The following is a 21,497-nucleotide window of genomic DNA, read 5'->3' on the forward strand; positions in this document are numbered from 1 at the left end:
ATATACAACTTTTAAGACTTTCTTTTATTAAGTTTGTATTTAATATTTAATTTCTTGTGATACTTGCCTTCTCGATACTTACCAGCATATTTGCTCTTTAAATTTGCGTTTCCTCTTACGCATGCGTGAAACTTTTCTCGCTCTCTTTCTCATTCCGTCTCCCTCGCACTCTCTCTCTCTCTCTCTGTACCTTTCTTCTTCAGCCCTTTTGGGCGCATAAACAACAAACAGCCTCAGCCTTTAAAGGCGGCGCGTTGCACGTTTTCGCATTGTCTGTCCCGAGAGGGTCGTGACTAGCCCTTGCCGGCGGCGTGCAGCTGGACAGCTCAACAGCTGGACAGCCAGAGAGATAAACAGACGTTCCCTTATGCATTCACCTTCTCTCTCTCTCTCGCTTCCTCGCTCTCTACAGCTTGACTTGTTAAAGTTGGTTGCCTTGTCAAGCGGCTTCAGATGATTATAACTTATATCAGCATTAGTTGTGCTTAGTAAGCTGGCAGACGACAGGTGGCTGCATCCTCAGGAGCAGGTTACAAGGAAGAAGAGAGAGCGAGAGAGACTGAATGGAATGTAGAGCAAGAGAGCGTGCTGAAGAGAGAGCAGTTTGACGACAGGCACTTTCAATTTTATTTGCGCGCATTTTGGGGCCAATCTGATTATTGAGCGTTACTCATACGCACCATTGCACAGCATGAAAATGTCACATATAACTCCGCAAATGATTTTAGATTATAAATCGCACTACACTACACTGTTGTATATGTATGTATATATATAATTATAAGGGATGCATTTTTGTTTGTTTATTTTTACAAATGCCTACACGAGCGTATAATTTAATTGGTTTACTAGCTAAGCATCAACAAGAACTTAACCAAATTAATTAAATTATGTAAATAATTTTGTGGAAAATTTGGATTCGTATGGAAGTTAGATTAACACATACACAGCACAGCAAAAGTCAGTTGCCTTCACATACTTAACAACTAATACACTACACATTAAAACTACTAAATTTCTTCATTTTATTCCAGCTAAATAATTTGCCTTGTGTGCCGCATGTCGTATGCTTGATATCCTATATATATATCCTATATATATATATATATATATGTGTGTGTGTGTATGTATATATAAGCAGTTATATATGTTTATGCAGATATGTTGATCAGACGGGCTGCACCTCGCAGACAAAGTAGGTCTCGAAGCTGCAGGGTGAATCGTTCCATTTGAGACCTTTGCCATCGCGATTCCATAGCTCAAGGCAGTTCTCCTCCTCGCCATTCTCGTAGCGGAAATTGTTTGGTTCGCCGGCATTCCAATTGGTAAACGTAATGGGCCGTCCGGTGGCCATCCAAAAGTAGTTGCCCTCATCGGCCAGATCTGTGCCAGATATCCAGAAATGTTCGTGACCCAAGCCTGTGGACGAGTGCAATCACCGCAGACAGCGAGAGTTATAAATTATATGCGCACTTTTCATCTGGATTAAGCAGTCACTAATGGGCGTGGCTAAACTGCCCACCTGCCCACCTGTCCGCCTGTCCGTCTGTCCACATGGCACATTCACTTTTGTGCTCTGCAGCACAGAGATTTATGTTGGATGTCATGGAAAGTGCATCGAAATTGAATGCCCGGCCACATTTGCAGTCCATTGTCTGGCCCCCCAAACACCACCTCGCTTGCCCGTTGCCCATGTCTCCCTTTGTCAGCATTTTAAGTTTTGGGTTACCAACTTCCGTGTATTATGCACGCTAGAAAGTCAAAGCCCCCTTCCTCCGTGTTAGGCGGCAGTCCACTCTCAGAGCATTCCGTGACTTCAGCGGCTGCTTGAAAAGAGCCCATTCACTTACCAAAGTCGCGTATATGTTTCTCCAGTCTATCGTTCTCTTCCTGTGATGAAATGCTAGCCAAGTGCATGCCATGGTACCGGCAGTATTGTGTGGCTTTGAACCAATTTGCCTGCAAGTTGAAGAAATAGTAAATTGTGAGTGCCAAGCTATAAGCCGAACAGCAAACTTTACTGCGCTGCAGCGAAGCTTAAATACTCTTCGTTAGGCAATATAAAACGCGTCATGCTTCATGTGTATTAATAAATAATTCAAAATATAGAAAGATTTAATAAAACAGCTAATCAAATGCTAATTTTTAGGTTCCTTATAGGTTCCAGACCTGAACCGAGCAAAGGCACATTTTGACTGCAATAGTCAAGAATTTAAGCAAAACAAAGTCTTCAATATTATTAAGTAAAATAATAACATTTCTATTAACAGCATTTAAATTACAAATAGTTATCCCTTTGAAACATGCCCAAGCAACATGCCTAAGCTGGTGTAGGGTTTGACTGCCGCAAAAGTTTTTGGCTGCTTCAAAGAATTTGCCTACATACCAGAGTTCAGTTAAACACAATCCTTAACACGTCGCAGGCCATTAAGGCTGCCCCACAGCCAGCACACCTGTGAGGTGGCACGGGCTAGTGCTTTCTTTTGCTCATATGGCAAACTAATTGACTTCTTGGCGTCAGTGGAGCGTCCTTTTACAGCCCAATAAACACTTTCAGTGAACGTGCCACAACACAACAACAACAACGAGAACATTCTTCACGTCATGGGGATGTCGCGCGGAGAGGATACCTTCGCGAGGACAGGATGCTGCGGCGTCAGTTTGCGCTTTATTCGCGCACAATTACGGCTAATACAATTAAAGCAAAGTTAATGACGACGTCGATGTCGACACGGGCGGTAGACCGCAGAGCAAAGGCCTGACGAGTGCCTGCCACAGGACACGGGGCACGGAGGGCACGGCGGGCACAGGGTGCAAATGTGTGTATCGAGCAGGAGCACAGGGGAGGAGGTAGTTGCGTAATCGATTTAGATGCGCATCAGCTGCTGGTTGAAGAGCACTCACATGGACATACAGGAGGAGTTGGAATAAAAAATATATGCTGTTAGCCCAGCCACAGAATCAACAGGCAGAGGCTTGGCTAATTACACGTGGCCAGGTGTGGGTGCAGCAGGTGTAACCGAAAGCCATTAGTGTTAATCGAATATCAAATTGCAGTTATTGACATATTGAAATACTGGCTACAAACGGCACACGGCATATGGCCAAACTAAACCAAAGCCCGCGCTGCTTCTATGGCCAACATAAACGGTTTTGGCCACATCAACGTCATCCCTAATTGGCTGCCAGCTCGTAAGCGGAATTCGCAATGCGTGGGCGGGTTGGCGGTTGGCTGCCACAACACCCGGACCTGCCACGTTGCAAGCACTGCCTGTTAAATAATTCAAAATAAAACATAAAATGCTGACGACTTTTATTGACAGAGATTTGCAGCCAGGTGAAAGGCCACAGGCAATGGGAGCGGGTGGGGAACACATATGAATGTGGCAGCTGACACGGCGTTTAAGATCTGGATCAGTCATGCAATCGAATGTGGATTGTCGAGTGGGCAACTTGTGTCATGTGCCACATGTGCCACATGTGGACAACGGCAGTTGATGAAAGGATTGGCAGCAGGAATGATTGTTGTTGTTGTTGGGACAGTTCGATAGATATTATGTCATTATGCATTGCAAAAGAGAGAGTGGAAACTCGCCAGAAAAACTGACATAGAGAAATATAAAACTAATTTATAATGCATAGCTCTGTGAATAAGCTGGCGGCCTGCTTTGTCATGCGAAGTTATTTCTGCACGTCAAGTTTAAGTCAACGCTTTTTTTAACCCCTTTTCGCTCGTGGGAAAATTTTAATATTACGACACTATCAACACTTACACTCAGCTAAGTGGAAACTGTGCTATTGGTGAATCATGAACTTCAAGTATATCGGATAAAATAAAAAGAGATTCAACGGTATTTAGCTTGAGCACCTCTTAAAATCGATGGAACTCGAAAAATATCTTTGTCTTTGGAATTAATCAATTTCCACTTATTTTTCACAGTTGCATGTGGAATTTTTCGATGCCTAGCTTTTGCAGCTAGTTTAGGAATCAGTCAGTCAGAATGAACTGTTTAATCTAGCATTTAGATCTAAACATTGTAGAATTTGTCCACAATGAATTTGGAGAAAGATCTTTGGAAATGCATATAACCGGTTTTCACGTATTTTTCACATTTGCGCGTGGAATTTCAGCTCCCTTGCTCTTTCAAGCATCAGTCAAACAGTTAAAAATAGCATTTAAATCATAACATTTTATTATCTTTAGCATGTGCTGGCTTTTAATCAATAAGCGAATGTTCTTATTCCACAAATGCCACCGAATTCAATTTGCAGCAACTCAATTAAGTGGCAACAAACTGTTTGACAATTCTGTAAATGTCATTAACACATCGAATAGTGGAATCGATGGAGTTGCTCAATCGACTATTACCAGCTGCCAAGCCTTCAGAGCCCCTGCATCGTATAATCAACTGCAATTAGTGTCGCATTAAAAAAAACATCGCACAAGTCCGAATCCATTTGCTGACTGGCCAGTTGGCCGCCGCCTGCTGACGACGGCTGTATGATTTTTCTTGGTGTGTTCGTGCCGCAGGCAAATTAATTTTAATATTTGTTTTCTTTATTTTAGCAGTATTTGCATTTTGACACACGACGCGATGTTTATGGCATTGCGTAAGACACGAAACAAAGATTGAGGTATGCTAATTTATTCATGGGGCTTACAGCGATGCCTAATTGGGAATAGTCCAATAAATAAATGGAACATTTCTGAGAAAGTTAATAAACGAGAATCTGTTAAATTAATTCACGAGCTGAGATGATTTAGAAGGGGTTTCCAGGGAGGAGAGTTGTTTTACCGTTCTAAAGCAAATGTTTCTGTTCTGTATTTTATTATTTATTGTTTTTGTTTACATATTTATTTATTTTTTTTTTTGGTAACATGTTTCGCGTATCGCAGCACAACGCCACCTAATCAGCTGTGACACCTGCTCTTAATTAATGTTCGAATAATGAATACAATTCACAATCTAACTGTCGGCATGCTCACAATAGAAATGTTTTATTTGCCAAGCCCCCCTTCCCACTCCGCCCCTCTCCCTCTCGCAAGCACCCTGCGACTAACTAGTCACATATCATAAACAATGTGTACATAAAAATTAATTACTTTTTCGTTGCTTTTGACGTCGCTTTGCAGTTGTTGGCAACACTTGGTTTGGCTTTTCAAATAAAAAGAATCAGAATGAAATAATAAAAATAGGTTTTATAGACATCATTTAAAGTCTGAAGCCTCATCTCAGATCAAGCAGATTGAAGAGTTTCGGCTTGAGTTATTTAATTACAAAATGGAAATGTTTGGGCAATTTGCATGTGGAACTGGTTTAACGCTAATGCGATCCTGACTAATTGAAATATCGCTTACGTCATGCCAATTTTTTCGAATTCTTACTCTTAAACGTGGCCAATAATATCTGTGCCACTTTCATCTATACGAGCAATTAATCGTTTAGCAATTAAATGCGAGCGTTTTGTTTAATTCAATTTGTAGCTGTTTAAGTACCTGTTGCTTGGTATTGAGCTGCCAAATCTTTGGCTTACATTCCTTAAAATTCCATGAGAACTGACTTCGAACAGTGCCCCCATCAATCACCATCAATCTTTCTCCCCGAACAGCTGACCTTTGGGTGTCGTCTATAGCGGTCACTGAGTATCAGCTGTTATTTCCAGCTCAACAAGTACCAAAGCAAAAAACAAAACAAAACAACTTCCTCTACAAGCTCAGACAGATAAATCGTGTCAACTTTTCTTTGCTTTCCGAACATTTGAGCTTAAAACTAATTTGCTCTTCTGATTTAATATGATGAGATTTCACGGGCTGGCCGTTAAATAAGTTTATTAAATTAGCTTTTGGCGTGGCTTTAAAGTTCAAGGAGACTGCTTTTTATGGCACAGAAGAAAATTTATTGATTTTGTTTGAATGCACAACCGTTGTGAGTTATTTGCATACCCGTCTCTGTACGTCACACAGAGCGTCACATACAAAAAACGCGCCAGAGTCGCGTCGCAAACACACGCGTTTCAGACCTTTGACTAATATGTTTTTAATATGAATGGCTGCATGAATTATACAAATATTAAATAAACGTAGCTGTTGATGCGTGTCCAAGCACGTCAATCTGCCGCTTGGAACATCATGGTCGTAGTAGCGGGCATTTATTTAATGATCCAATGGCATTGATATCAGTTCTGAGGCTAAAGATATCAGAAGTCAATGATATCAAGAAGGTTGCCTCAGCCGAGCCGACTTACAGCCATATATATATATATATATATATATATATGTACACATGCACAAATGTTGCTTTCAAGTAAAAATCCTCTTAAGATCGTGTATTGAACTTTGTACTACTTAAGAGAAAATGTATTGCATTGTCTGTTGCAAGCGTCTTAAATATTGGCGCTTAATTTTATATGCATATTTGCCAACCGGCGGCTAAACTTAATGGCAAATGGCGAACCGGACTGGGGCCTGTCCGTTGAACCGTTGCAAAGTTGCAGTTGTATGTTTATGGTGCGGAATGCAGCTTACCTTGAAGAAGATGCCCAGGTAGTAGCGCTTCTCGCCCAGCTTCAGCAGCGGCATCGTCCATTTATTCGGCGTGTACTGCGACTCGTCCACACAGTTGGGGCAGTCTATAAATAAAATCAAGGAAGCATATCAATAAAAACCCGAACAACAAAACAACAACAGGCAACGATCTTTAAATATCAAGGTCGCGCCGTAAAAATTTACATACAAAAGTTAAACAGTTATAAAATGGTCTTAAAATATACAATTTACGATCGGAGGCTTAGCAAAAGAATATTTATATGCGCACAAATAAGTATAATCAGTATAAACATAATATACAATATAAACAGTATTTACAGTTATAATCAAAGATTCATAAAGCCTTACTTAACGACAGTTACAAATCTAAGTAAGGCTTCATTTGATTCAAAATACCTGCTCTTGCGAATTTCTGGTTTGTTCACAACTGATTAATTATTTGCCAAGAAGTACAACCATAAAAATCGCATTTAAATTATAAAAATTGTCATTTAAATGCTGTTTAACCACAAACAAAACTGGCCACGTCTAAACAGATCTTAAATTATGAATGGAATAGAAACCTTTTAGCTAATTGCGCTTGATGCGCATTTTGCATTTCGAATTTCGCCGCAAATTGAATTATGCTAGTTCATCTGGCTAAGTGCGAGTGCGAGCGTGAGAACTGGTTCGCTCCAAAACTAGTTGAACCAGCTCCAGATGCTGCAGCATAATGAGCTCATATGAATCGTTGACAGAATATTTGACAATGGCTTTGATATGCTGGCTATGACTCGGGGGGAGATCTATATATGAAATAAAACTAAACCAAGGTCAACGACTGCTCACACCGAGTTCTGACTATGTGAAGGTTAATTAAGCAACTAGGGGATACATGGAAACGAGATATATGCGAGTGTGTGTGTGTGTGTGTGTGAGTGTGTAGGGCAGCATTCCTTCAAACACGTGTGTGTCTGTGTGCTTCTGACCAAGTTAACGGCGTTTCTTTTGTTAACCAAACACAAAAGACGATAAAACGACACCCAAATATGGCAACTGAGAAACATTTTCGCGAATTTCGTTAATTAATCATCCGAATGGACGCCATTACGCCCCAAGGCCCTGCAGAAGGCGTCACTAATGATAATTATAATGCTGAATAATGACTGTTGTTGTTGCTGCTGATTTGTTTGCCTGGGAAGCGGCATTGAAGTATTTACATGTATTTACAATGACTGAGAAACATTTTGACTGCATCGTCAAAACTGTAATTTATTTTGATAGCAAAAATAATACATAATGCACCATTTAGCAATCGGCTTTATGAATTAAAATAATGTTTGGTTTACACATACAACAATAGTTGGCAAAAGTATTATCAAGTAATGAATCAATAATGAATTTTAAATATTTTTGTGATTAGTCAAAGAGCATTATTTGTTTAGATTTTGCTGATAAATTATTAATGCTATTATGTGGATAATGAAGATATATTAAATAATTACCAACTTTTTCATATAAGAACTTATATTTTGACTGATGCTTCATATGGCAGCTATGTGATATAGTTGCCGCCAACTCTTGTCGATAGCTTGAAGGCTAAGATTCATTAGAACTTTATGGGCTTGAGCTATAGATACTGATCAAGAATATTTTGCGACCAATGAAAGGGTATTATATGCATTTTTCTTAACTTTCGATCAGTTGCATCATCGAATTTAACACGCATTGTTAATTATCTCGACTCGCGAAGCCCCATAGTGACTGACCGGTCTTCGCGGTAGATCGTCCGAGACAGGTAACTAATTAAAGGTGCAAATTGATTACGTTTCTGCCAAACTTAATTTATAATCCGACAGTTTTGGCTGTGTTTGAAGCAAAAGTTTGGCAAATTAAAAAGAATTACTTTTGTTTATTAATAAATGAAGTCAATATTTATTATAGTTTTTATCGTTTATTATTTATTGCTTGTTTATGGTACAATTTTTTTTGCACGCAATTCATCTGGACTTGACATTAAAAACCAGTTTAAATTTAAGACAACATTTTCAGCTTCCAGCTGGCCGTGGGGCGTGGCGTGGCCAAAGTCATTGCCAATGCCTGAAACATTTTCTGCCCTGAAACGCGGCCAATTAAAATTGAATTATGCATGGCTAAACGGATGCTGTGACCTTCAGTTGCCGCTGAAGAAATCGCCAAATATCTGGCATTGTATTTAAGGAAAACAGTTTTAATGTATCCTTTGAAGTGAATGTTAAGACAAATTGGTGCCAACAAATTGCAAAATTGAAATGGACTTGATTGGAGCGACGATTGACAAACTTCCTGGACAATAAATACGTACGTTTTCTTTTGTGCTGCTTTTGCTTCGTTTTAACAAGTTTTCATGCGAAGTATGCGAACAAAAGAATCGTTAAGTATAAATTTATACGAGTTTTTTGAGTTTTTACTCTTGCAACCAGTTTTAAACACTTTTATGTCTGCTTTTTTTTTGACTGTCAGCTGTCGCAATACTTGGATTTTGTTTCGTTTAGAATAAAGATTCCGTCGAGTAAAAACCAAATAGTATAACAAATAAACCTAGTCTTCATTCATTCTTGTTTCTTGAAATTACGCATACGCCCTGTTGTTCAACATTCTGTTTGATGCTGGCTTACAATTTGGCTTATTTACTTATGCGAAAAACGTGCTAAATTCGACTGATTGCTCTATTTACTTTCTCCAGCTGACCCTGGCCTTCAATTCTGTTTAAACAATTCATATTTTAGACCAAAAGGCGCCAACTTATCGCTGCTTTTGTTGTAGCTTGAACTTTTGTGACAATCAATTTGCTCGTGTGACAAATATTTCAACAGCTGCCCGTAAATAAATAAAACAAAGCACAACAGGTGCAACAACAACAGCGAACACTCGACTAATTTCATTGATTGCCCAAAGCAAACCTTAAACAAAAACAGCCACAGAAACTGGAGCTACGCACAATAATCAATGAAATAAGTCAACACGGTAGCTGACAGCCTACCACAAGCACACAAATACACACACAGCAAATGTAAACATCTCCTTAATTAAACGCCAAGAGTAAATTCCAATCAAAAATAAAACAACAGAAAACAATATAAAATAAACGTATTTTTTTTTTGCTGCCGAGCTTCGAAAGTGAAAGTAAAATTAAAAATGCGCACGCCGCACGACTGCCCGTAAGGATGTCCACAGCTGCGTGTTATGCAATCGAGCGGGCGTCCAGGTGAGAAGTGGGCTTGAGTACCTACCAGCGACAGGACCGGCGACAGGACCTGCTGCTTTATTCGCCAACGCCAGAGTCCTGTCCGCAAAACAGCACACGGCAAATATCACAGTCAAAATCAAATATTTTTGCATGTTTGTTAGTTTTCGGTATTTTTGCTATGAATATGGAATTTATTTTGTTTTGTTTGGTTTTTTTATTTTTCGATTTTGTATAATTTTGTATATATTATTATTATTTTCTCAAATATTTCTTTTCCAGTTATGCAAATTTGCACTTCCGTAAAGATAAAAATTTCGCTGCTATTTTGAGTTTTTCAACGCATTTTCGTCAGATTTATGTATCGCTGCAGATGCACGAATTTACATATGAAATTTTAAATACGCGTTCCGCTTTTGTATATTATTGTAATCGTTGTCGAGTTTCGTGAAACGGAATCGAAAGTTGCCAAAAAAAAATATATGAACGGCGCACAGACAACTTAAGAGCAGGCCAAAATATTGTTATATATATGTAGACCAAGACGAAAATACCGTGCGCATGCGCGCCCAAACTGACCGTCGACTGTCGAAGAACTAACAATTTTGGAGCGCTTGGGCGCCAACTTACGCAGAATCCCCAAGCGCAGCTGCGAGAGGGAGAAGAGTAAAGAGAGAGAGAGAGAGGGAGAGAGCCGAGCGGGCCAGAGAGAGCGAGAGAGAGAGCCGGTTCAACTGGTTGGCCAGTGAGCTGCAACTCGTTTGTTTCGACTTTTTTGTCTTTCCGATTTTCGGTGTGAAACGAAACGCTCTGTAAGATTAGCATCCAAGTCGAGAGATGCTGCTGCCCTGCGTGTACGGACAGCGGCATAACACTTGTTGGCGACTGTCGACAGGGGCCTGCAGCTGACTTGCTTGTCAAACACTTGACGTCTTGAAGCCGCAGACGCTGCCACAGCCGCAGCCGCAGACGCAGACGAAGCCGCGGACCAAGGTAAGCATCAGTGGAGCGTGCGTTAATTTGGACATGCCCACAAAGCTGAGCTCGAGCGTGAAACGAACACCAAAAGCGAACATTTCAAGATATCTGGTTATGAGGTCTCTCGCATTGCAAGTTCTCTGACATCGGCGACGTTCTAAGATTTTGCAATTTCACTGCGTCTTCGTGTATCTGACACGAGCTCTGCTTGCATACCGCACAATTCCATTTGTGGCAGATGCTTTCGATTTTCATTTTCAGTTTTTGCCAGCCAAGTTTCTCGCCTGACCTTGACAAGTGCTGCACTGCGTATACGTAATATGGCTATAAAAAATGCACGCGCCAAGCAAAGCAAAGCCGGACAGCTGAGAATTATTTCATATAACAACAAACATATGTCAGCGATTCTTGAATCTGGTTTTCGGTTTGTCGTCTATTTTCAAATTTGAAAAATAATACAGCTTGTACGATATTTGTGGCAGAAACATAAATTCATATTGCAAAAAATTTCAATTAATCACAAAAAAAAAAAACATTTTTTTAAAGAACCAGATTTTGGGAAATATTTTTCATATCCAGATTTGGTTCTGGGCATCTTTTTATTGTTATTTAACATTTACTATCTTTTCAAATATATTATTTATTGTCAAATAGCAACTGAAATATCGGGTTCTAACCGGATCGTTGCTTAATCTGTTGATCTATGTACACTTGCCTTTAATGTCAGACCATAAATTTGGAACTATAAATTTATTGAAAGGAAACGAAATTCGTGATTGTATTAATTAGAAAAAAAAAAAAAACACTAAATTAGCCAAGGATTTGAACCGTCTGTAAAATGGAACGTCAGTCATCCTTTTTAAATGCCGAAATCGCGACAATACACGAAGTCAAGAAGTGGACGCCACTTATTGAATTTCTTGCAACTTGTATTTTGACCTGTGGCGTATTTCGTATTACCTTTGGGTACTTGTCTTTATAGATAATTATCTATAAGTTAATAAAATTAAATATAATTTATTGGGCAATTGTGTTCATTTGTTGTAAGTGGCTGCTTTTGAGCTGATTCTTAATGAAGCGAAACACGTTTCCAGCTGTTATGTTTTGTGTGTATGTGATTCGATTAGCATTTGCCATTGAAATTAGATCAGAGACGAATCGAATATAATGGTCAATAGACGAGTTCATTGCTACTTGGCCAGCAAGTCAGGGCTGTGGTTCTTTGTAATAAAAAACAAATTTGTGTATAACTTGCGGCTATTCCAATCAATGGAATGCGGCACAGAAGTCGGAAACGATGACGCATAATATAATAATATATAATTAAATTTCCTCAAACCAATCAAATCATTACAGCAATTAGTAATTTGTCAATTTATTTAAAAATGATGGGCCATTTGTGAGGTATTTATCGCTTGTGCTTGAGGGCTTATCGTTTGTTAAGTTTTTCAAATTAATTTTCGTAAATTCTTGCAAACGTCTTATTATAAAAAAAAACGTGTTTTACTACGCCTATTTATTTGGCAAGCCTTCAATTTTATTGCCTTTCTGCCCACATGCTTCAATCATGACAAAATGTTTGCTGATTTTATTGATTTATACTGAAAGATGGACATTTGATGGATCAAACGAAGAGCTTGTGTATATATTTTTTTCTTTTAATATGCAAATTTTCTTAAGTGTTGCAAATATTAATATTTGTTCATTTGTGTACTAGCAAATGCACTAAAATGGCCTTAAAATGTATTATGTATCTTATCAAATAGTAGGGGATTTTTTTATATCGGGGATTTTTTAAAAATGTATTTCAATACGAAATTCTCAGAAAACTATAATGATACATATTTTGTTTTTGTATTTGTATTAAATTCGGGGATTTTTTCCAACTAGTTTTTATGATAATTAAGTACAGATAACGCAGAAAATTATGATTTAATAATCTTTCAAGTTTTAATTGAAACGGGGGTTTTTTTGTTATGTCCTTCATGAAATGGGAAAACAATTGTTTAAACATCTTCCACGTGCCTGTAGCTGCAACGGGGATTTTTGTTTTGGCATTGTCCTCGATTTCAATATCTTAGACATCAATTATTAAACGTTTTTTATATGCGTTTCTAAATAGGGAAGTATTTTTGTCCAATTTAGACAATAATTTGTCGAATATATCGCAGACATTAAATTAGTTTGAAGTTATATTTGCAGCGGCGATTTTTTTTTGGTCTAGACAGACTATTTTGTAACAAATCATATTTGTACTTATTATCATGCATTTGTAGTTCTTCTCCCAATATTTAATTAAATTGGCAGGAATACGTTAATTATGTGGTCTTTCTTATGCAAATATCTGGATTGACATAAGCGATTCCCGCTGCTGGTTTAGAAAGATTTATTACTCTATGTTATCTCAAGCGATTGTCACAGTTAATTTGAAAAGCACTACAATTTCACGTGCTTATAAAGTCAATTCCGATCTGGGATAAGAAAACAATACTGCATTGAAACGAGTTTCGAAACCGAATCGAAAGATATCTACTGCGTAGGGAGGTGTGAATTCCACAGGCAAATCTTTCAATTTGAATGTACATACATTTCAAATCAGTTAAACAAGTTTCTATTGACAGTTCAAATAAGATACAAGACCGACTAAAGTCATAAATTAAAAGTCCAATATTGTACAAGTGCTTCAGATCGGAGTGGCCCTGGTCATTGTGGTCATCATTACAAGTGTGGGCGGCGGGAGGGGGACTAATTAAAGGCGAATGAAGCTTATTTTGCGTAAATAGGCCGAGAAAACAAGACGCTAAAAAAAATATGCACACGCAAACACTACGCAAACGCGGCAAGTGACATAAAAAACACGCATACCTCATACGCCCCGTGGGCCATGAACCGAAACGGCGTGAAAACAATATTTACCACAGACAAAAAAGCTCTTGTATTCAAATATGTAATTCCGAGTATTGCCGGAAAATAATACGAAACAACATTTTGGGCGCATATTTATACCCTCACTGGGGCAGTTGGACGATAAAGCCATTGCATCTTTGCATGAGCACTTTTTTGCTCATATTATCGAATATATGCATACGCCATGACAAAACTAAGAGTATACGAATAGGTGGGCTGCAGCAACAGTAACTACTTAAAAAAACTAAAAGCAAGGTTGTTAACTGGAATATTGATACGATTGTTATAGCATCTGCTGCTGCTACTCCAAATTTAAATTTTGATTGATAGTCGGCTTTGTAAATGGCCTTAACTAAATAGAGCAGATGCCCAGCAGCAGTTCAGTTTATTCAATTCCACGCTTGACGTCTTTATCTACCTGATTGCACGCTTGATTAATGATTTTCTGGCCGTTTTCCAACATCGATTTCGATTATATGCTTATATGCGTATACACTTTACAAAGAGTTTTCCAACACTTACCGCTGTCAACTTCATTCTCGCTGGGATCACGATGAAAAATATTGCCGTAGTATTGATCGTGCTGCTCCGACTCGACGCTCTGCAGCGACTCCTGCACATCCTCGTCGTATTCATCATGAGGATTGCTATTCGCCTGCGACTGCTGGTCCGCCAGATCCTCCTCCTCCTCGTCCTCGTAGCGCAAACGCTGGCTAGTTGAGCTCGTTATCCGCTTGGAAGCCGCCGCCGCTGCCAACCGATTGCGTTGGGCACCGCCGCCGCTTTTCTTGTAGCCATCGCTACTGGAGAAGCCACGCGGACGTGGACGTGGGGAGGGCTTTGGCTTGGGCAGAATATCCGCTATAGTGGGTATCTTCTGGCTAACGCTGCGATTGGGAAACAAGCGACGCTCAAGAAAGTTGGCAAATATCTGCTGTGTTATTTGATTCTGGCGCGCCAGTTCGCTCTGATCCAGTTGAAAGTGATTGTTGCCGCTGTCGCTGCCACTGTTGCTGTTTCTGCTTCTGCTGCCGCCGCTCGTGCCTGCAATTGGATTGATGTACGATTAATCAATGTAATCACATGTGGGCCGCGGCAATTGGGCAATCCCAACAGGTGGCTGCCGCTCTGAGCGCTCAGCTGGGGCAATTATATAAACGCCGGGTGGCCCACGTTCAGCTTGAAGATGAGATGCAGAAAATCAAGTTGAAAACAAGTAAGACTGCTCTAATAGAGACTGCACAGCTGCAAAATACCCTATGCGCAATTCTGTAAGTAACTTGTAATACTAAAACAAAATATTGTCTTACTTGAATTCATGAGCATCTCGTAGAAAAGCTTTTATTCGAGCTACTAAGAGAGTTGACGACAGTGTGAGAGTATTGAAAGGGTGAAAGTGAATTTAAAGAGTCGAATAAAGAGACGATGATGTCAATCATAATATCAGTAATCATTCAACATCTGTCAATTCTAAGAAAAGAAAGGTGGTAAACTTAAATGTTTTTTCTAATATGCAGCAAGGCATAAAAGAACCAGGCTAAGAAACGAATTAACTTGGATCATGGACCCCACAATGAAGATATGTATCTGGTTCAGACAAATAGGGTATCATCTCCTTTTAGCACCAAAAATATGTACAATCTGTATAAACAAGCAAATGTTATGTACTCTTTAGTTTGTGTCTGCATATATGTGCTTGCAAGCGTTTTTAAGTCTTCAACTTAATTTGAAGGTCAAGAGCTTAAAAAATTAAATGTGGCGAAACATAAAACTGATGAACTGATGACTCATCTTGAAGAGCATCAGGTTTGGTCAGTTACTGCACCCATTTTAATCAAAGAATTTGTAAAGCTAAAAGCAATTTGATCTATAGAAATGCGCTTCTTCTGTAAACGCTGGCCACCCATAAGCCTTTAATGACTGTCGGTAATACATTTTGATTGACGTCATGACGCTCTGCGTCAGTCGCTCGACTGACACGCATCAATCAAATCTGTGACCCACTGAATGACGGGGATGCCCGCCAACACGGCCTCAGGGTCGCGCACGTGATCATTAGCTGAGCTCCAGCATGTAAATTTGCATTTTTCTTTGGAGCTCTTCCCAGTTTTTTGTTTATTGTTTAATGACAGATTAATTGTTTGCCGTTTGACTGGGGTCTTATACTTACCCTCAACTCCGCCACCACCCAACCACAACTGTGTCAAGGCTATCAGAATTTTAAGTGTCCAGCATTTAAACGGATTGCGAGCAGTTGCAGTTCGAGTTCCAGTGGCCATCTCCCATCCAGGTAATGAGTTTAAATGGCCAAATAATTGATATGAATGCGACTGTAAACAGCGCAGACAAAGCGACATTAAAGTCTTAAATGCTACTCAAAAGACCGCTTGATGCATTAGCCCGAAAACACACCCAAAAAAATAATAAAGCAAAAAATATTGTCGTGTGCCCAAAAATGTTGATTACCCGCCATTTCGGGTTTGTTTCACTTATTGCCTGCTATATGTGTTTTTTTTTGTATTTTTTGCAACGCCTTTACAAATATGTTTACCTTCATTAAAGTGTGTAAAATGAAGTACAATTTATTACGCAATTTATTGTTGTTTCTGCGCCTGGGGTAATCATTTTTGCTTTTGCTTTAACATATTTTTATATTTTGTCTGAAGAGTCGTCATTTATAACTTTTCGTCAGCAAATGCCCCCAACCCTCTCTTGCTGACATTTGAGTGTGGCATAAGGGCAAATAAAATTCGAATTATAACCACATCTGAAAGTATTGAAAGTGGGCTATATTGAAATTGGGTGTGTTAACTTGAGTAGGTGATAAATCTTATTGTTTAATCGATCATAACTGAGGAGCGGAAAAGATGGAGATGTGATGCAGAAGAGATAAAGTTTACCTATGCCAAATGCTCTTAAGGCCTTTAACTTTATGACAATGCAATAATATAAAATACATTTATGCATTTAGTTTGTAATGATCAATTTTTGGAATATTATCGAAAGTAGTTGCTATCCAATATCGAAAGCAAAAAGAAAAACAAGCTTTTCTATTGGGTAATGCTATTATTATCAGATAATTACTTTCTTTTTATCGAAATTTGTATTGCTTAGCCATTCAAGATACGATCTCAAACAAAGTGCAGCACTCAAGTCCAATTGACAGTTGAGTCTTGTTGGTTTCTTAAAGAGCAAGTCATCAGTGTTTTGATTTCTTACTCGTGGAATTAATTCATCGATTTCAAACTCAAATTGCTGGGCATTTTAGCCCAAATTGAATACTGGTGCGGCGCTAAGGTCACAGACGAGGGCACTCGACAGGCCGACAAAATGGACTCCAACAATGGGACTCTAAATAGCAGTCACATTTAAGGCCCATTGTTAACACGCTGTTCCGCTGGCGTCTAATTGTTCTCAACGAGCCAACAAATCAAGCTGAATAATCCTTGAGATATTACGAGTATTTGTCGCTCATTATGAGCCACATTTCAATTGCCGTCGTTATTATTGTTGTTGTTGTTGTTGCTGTGGCAATTTACATGCCATTGTCTGTGCCGTTGACCAATTGAAAGTTGGCCCCAAGTCGTGATGGCCCAAATGCACAATCTAATCCAGTTCCCGATCGCCGTTTATCGCATACTGATCGATGTTTTACGCGCAGTTTTCAAATAGTTTGCTGGATTTTATTGCCGTTCGATTGGAGTTTATTAATTTCGTGCAACGTGCAACGTGCAACATTGAAGCATGCAACAGCGGCAAATAGATGTCATAACCCAGTTCTGTCCGAATTGTGATGTGTATCTCTATCCAGCAGATACACGGCATGACCAGCATTGGCTAATTGTCGTTTGCCCAGGCACATAAATCATTCAAGACTCGTCGAGGATGTTGGCTGACTGCAACTGCAACTGCAACTGGCAACTGCCTTGAAAATGCAACAACCAAATCAAACAGTAAATCATTTTGACTTGCATCTGTTGCAAATAACCCGCCAGCTACACCAGCGGCAGCGGATAATGTATCTGTATCTGTATCTTAAAAAACAGCAACTGCTGCAAAGAATTGAGGGCCGTGTAATTGCCGCTTGGCTGAAAAGAGGTCAATTAGCAGCAGCAGCAGCAGCAGCATCTACAAGTACAGTCCCCTACACCCCAGCTGCCCGCCCAGCAAAAGAGTTTCTTTTGCAGTTGTGCAATACGCCAAACCGAAGAAAAAACAAATAAACTGAAACATGCGCGAAAAATATGTATTCCAAAAATGTTCGCAACTTCGACCCGAACGAGACAAAACTTGAACATTCCGCTAAACAAAAAAGTGTTTTAGATTTCATTTCATTTCCAGACGAGTTTTTCACATTGCGCAATCAATGCACTCATAATTAGCCACAAGCCTGTCATATGCGGCGTATACGCAACACAATACCGAAGCGCATACGCCCCGTTGGCCGAGCTGTGGTTTCGTCTGTCTTGATTGACGCACAGAAATCTGAAATATGATAGACAATACTCAAATACCAATTGTCTTTCAATGCCAGACAAGATTTTGTACAAGCCGACAGCTAATTAGTTAAAGTTCTTTAATTCTTCTGGCTGACTGAGCAGTTTTTCAAAATGATTATTATGTCAGCACTCGAAGAGTAGATGGGGCACCATATATTATTAATCAACACATTCGCATAATGTGATGTAAACTTTTGGACCAAGAACTTGTTGGGCAACTCGAATTAATATCCCACGACTTAATGTGACAAATTTATCTATAGAAATGGCTTTCATTATAAGGCGATTGCAAAGCAGGTGCTTGAACTCGACAGAAAAAGAAAAGAAGAATTTAAATATTAGTTAAATATATGCGTTTAGCATCTTCTACATTCAAGTCAATGAACGGTCCATTTATCTTGTAGACAACTTTTTGGAAATTTTTCTCGCTCGCGCGTCGGGACTTGACCGAAAATGTCACAAGGTGAAGAGCAACCAACTTATAAGTAGATATAAGTCAAGTGCTGCGACTGCTTTAAGACGAGTTTAATATTTCTTTAATACGTATTTGTATACACATTGAACTTAACGGGCTGTTTATTAGGTCATCAACATGCCAAATCCATAACAAAAAAAAAAAAATAACAAACGAATGCAATGCGACGGTGAAAAAAAAAGATAAGAATAATTTGAAGATAAAATATTATTGAAATGAGTAGGTTTTGTCTTTTTTTTTTGTTTTGGATACACTTGTGGAATATTTAATGCTAATGGGCTAAGTTATAAAGATTGACATTGACATTAATAATAAAATCGGTTGGCTTTGGTTTTTATATAACAATCATAGCGTAAATTAGGCAGAGCCGGTTTTATTATTTTAATAATGGACTTTTTTATAGATGGAGAAAGATTCGAAAGAAATTTAAAAAAATGTGTTGACAAAATGTGTGCATTCATTTAGGCTATTAGCCTTTTTTCTAAAACGTAGTACGCGCCAGTTGATTGAAAGATAAGTTAAATTCCAGTCGTCAGATAGTATAAGCTTGAGCAAAATATACAATATATAATAAAAGTTTACTTTAGCAATTATTTCGCATATGCAAACACTCGGTAAATCTATTAAAACTTCATGCTCAGCCTCACTCTAAGGTCAATTTCATTAATATCTGCTTTCACGCCTCAACAGCCCGCGTCAAGGCATTCGAGAAAATCCAATGATGCTTAACGAGTAAGATCGCTCTAGACGGCAGAAGCTAACTAGAAGATACCCTTTGATCAGAGCTGGAATGCCAGCAGAATATCAATATTTATCGATAGATCTTTAAAAAGCTTTATATGTGCGTACGTTTGAGAAACTATATAGCATGTCTCAAACTTATAGTCTTCCGATAACGATGCGTAGGGGGACAAACAGATGGATGCGGTTGAATCGATACAAAAATCGATTTATCGAAATTTGAGTGAGCCATCGATTATTCTGAAACAGGTTTGATATGCTCGGTCTTAAAATCTTCTGGAATAGGTGCGTTCATACAAACTGACATGGCTTGACCTGGATATAAATATGTACATTGGATTGGTGCCTTCTGGCTGTTACATACATTTGATCGAATCTATAATACCTCTCTCTAAGCACGTTCATTGGGTACAGGGTATAATAAAAACTATATAACAATCTCTCTAGCTCTCTAAGTGCTATCTTAAATATTGGCACATCTATTGAGGCAGCCTCATTAACGTGTATCGATTGAACGACCTTGGCATGGATTTAGGCACTAGATGCCACTTGGCTATCATTCATTGAATGGTGGGAAAGCATCAAGTACTTACCTCTCTTGTCGCGGCCATTTGTGGTTGCCGACGGCACCGCCTCCTCCCGTTGCTCGACGACTGCCACTGGAACATTTCCTCGACTGTTGCTGCTGTTGTTGTTGTTGTTGCTGCTGGCCGCATGGAAAATGCGCGGCACGGGGCGAGCAGAGGCTGCAAGCGGCACGGATAGAGGCACGTTTTGTGGCGCGTTGTTACCGGAATCGACACTGGCCAACGATAAGAGCACTGTGAAGAGCGTGAAGCGTTGCATTATCATCGCGCGCTTTGGTCAAATTTGGGCACCAGTTTTTGTTAAGCTATCAGGCTTCGAGTTGAAGCTAAAGTTCGCGACGGCGACACAGACACGACTGACGCGGGAGAAAGCCAGCTGCAGGCTGCACAAGCTCTATGGGACAGACACCACTCTGATCGTGTGAATATCTATGAATGTTGATGCTGCCGATCTAGTCGATATGCAATGATTATGCTGAACTGGCGCTTTCTAAATTAGCAATGCATGGATGCGACATATGAAACTACAAGTTATGAGTATATGAGTTCACAATGGGTCGATCGATGCGACGATCTTGTTTTTGTTTTTATGCTTCAAATGGGTCTTTAGTCTCAGTGCTTCTGTTTTCTCCTCCTAAAGCTCATGGCGTTGTGGAATAGAGAGCGCCAGGCCATTAATCTGCGCCTCCAACTTCAGCTGGGATTAGGTAATCGAGCGATCTTGTCTCGCAGCGTTTACTTTCTTTCCGTGTGTTGTTGTTGTTGTTGTTGTTGGAATAGTTGCGGCAGCGGGAGCACCCGCTTCAATTTACTCTCACTTTGGCGACTTGGGCGACTCTCGAGCTGACCGATCGCAAAAGTGGTTCGCATTTGGCGTTGAGCTCTCGAACCGTCCAGACCCTCGATCGTTGCTCCGTTTACGTGATGTTGCGTTAACTTTCGGCTTGCTTACTTACAGACTAAAGCGTTTGAACGCAACTAAAACACGTTGCGCGCTCGAGATTCCTCTCTGGAGCCGATCGATGCTTTCAGCTTCGCTTCGGTCAGCTGGTTTGCTTGGCGGCAGGTTTCTCTTCTCTCTTGGCCATTTGCTCTCTCTCGTCCTCTCTCTCTCTCTCTCTCTCTAGCTCACTGGCAACTTGTTTATATTGACCAAGATGAAGCTGCATCTGCTGGCTAGCTCCACATTCCTATATAGCTACTTTATTGGCGTGAAGAGACCTTTGCATCGCAGACATCTTCAGCTGGACCAGAAGCGGGTTTTTTCACCGCAGGTGTGGATGGGGCGCGGTTCTTGTGCAGATGCAGGTTTTACTGGCTAACTGATTAAGTCAGGTTGGCCAGATCGAAATCAGCCTCAAGAATTGCCAACATGCAACGATCGTTTGCCCATTGCCAGGGTCGGTCTAGGGCTATAAAAAACTGGCTAATCCAACTGATGCACGCTAATTATAATGACATGCACATATAAGAGCGTCATTTTTTTTAAAGTTTATGGATCGTAAATATAATGTTTTCTACGAAGCATAAACAGATAATATGGAATATTTGCCGGAGT

General features: G+C 39.6%; 1 protein-coding gene across 2 annotated transcripts; it reads right to left on the reverse strand.

Moving 5' to 3' along the window:
- Positions 1–778: 778 nt before the first annotated feature.
- On the reverse strand, positions 779–20,922 carry tfc (triforce). Of its 2 annotated transcripts, XM_002047011.4 has the most exons (5): positions 19,946–20,922; positions 14,160–14,681; positions 6,527–6,630; positions 1,851–1,959; positions 779–1,419 (listed from the first exon to the last, which is right to left on the reverse strand). In XM_002047011.4, the coding sequence occupies exons 1-5, from the start codon at positions 20,202–20,204 to the stop codon at positions 1,169–1,171; spliced, it is 1,245 nt and encodes a 414-aa protein (XP_002047047.2). In that variant the 5' UTR covers positions 20,205–20,922; the 3' UTR covers positions 779–1,168. The 2 variants fall into 2 exon arrangements, with proteins under 2 accessions (XP_002047047.2, XP_015030775.1); XM_015175289.3 differs by lacking the exons at positions 14,160–14,681; positions 19,946–20,922 and adding an exon at positions 9,799–10,353.
- Positions 20,923–21,497: the final 575 nt, after the last annotated feature.

This window comes from Drosophila virilis, chromosome 3, assembly GCF_030788295.1.
Source record: "Drosophila virilis strain 15010-1051.87 chromosome 3, Dvir_AGI_RSII-ME, whole genome shotgun sequence".
Lineage (NCBI taxonomy): Eukaryota > Metazoa > Arthropoda > Insecta > Diptera > Drosophilidae > Drosophila > Drosophila virilis.

Excerpts from the sequence above, each read along its gene's own strand:
- tfc (XM_002047011.4), bottom strand. The coding sequence starts at position 20,204 with ATGATAATGCAACGCTTCACGCTCTTCACAGTGCTCTTATCGTTGGCC. Across the intron at positions 6,631-14,159 it reads CGAGAATGAAGTTGACAGCG|ACTGCCCCAACTGTGTGGAC; the intron begins GTAAGTGTTGGA and ends TTTTATTTATAG. Across the intron at positions 1,960-6,526 it reads ACCTGGGCATCTTCTTCAAG|GCAAATTGGTTCAAAGCCAC; the intron begins GTAAGCTGCATT and ends TTCAACTTGCAG.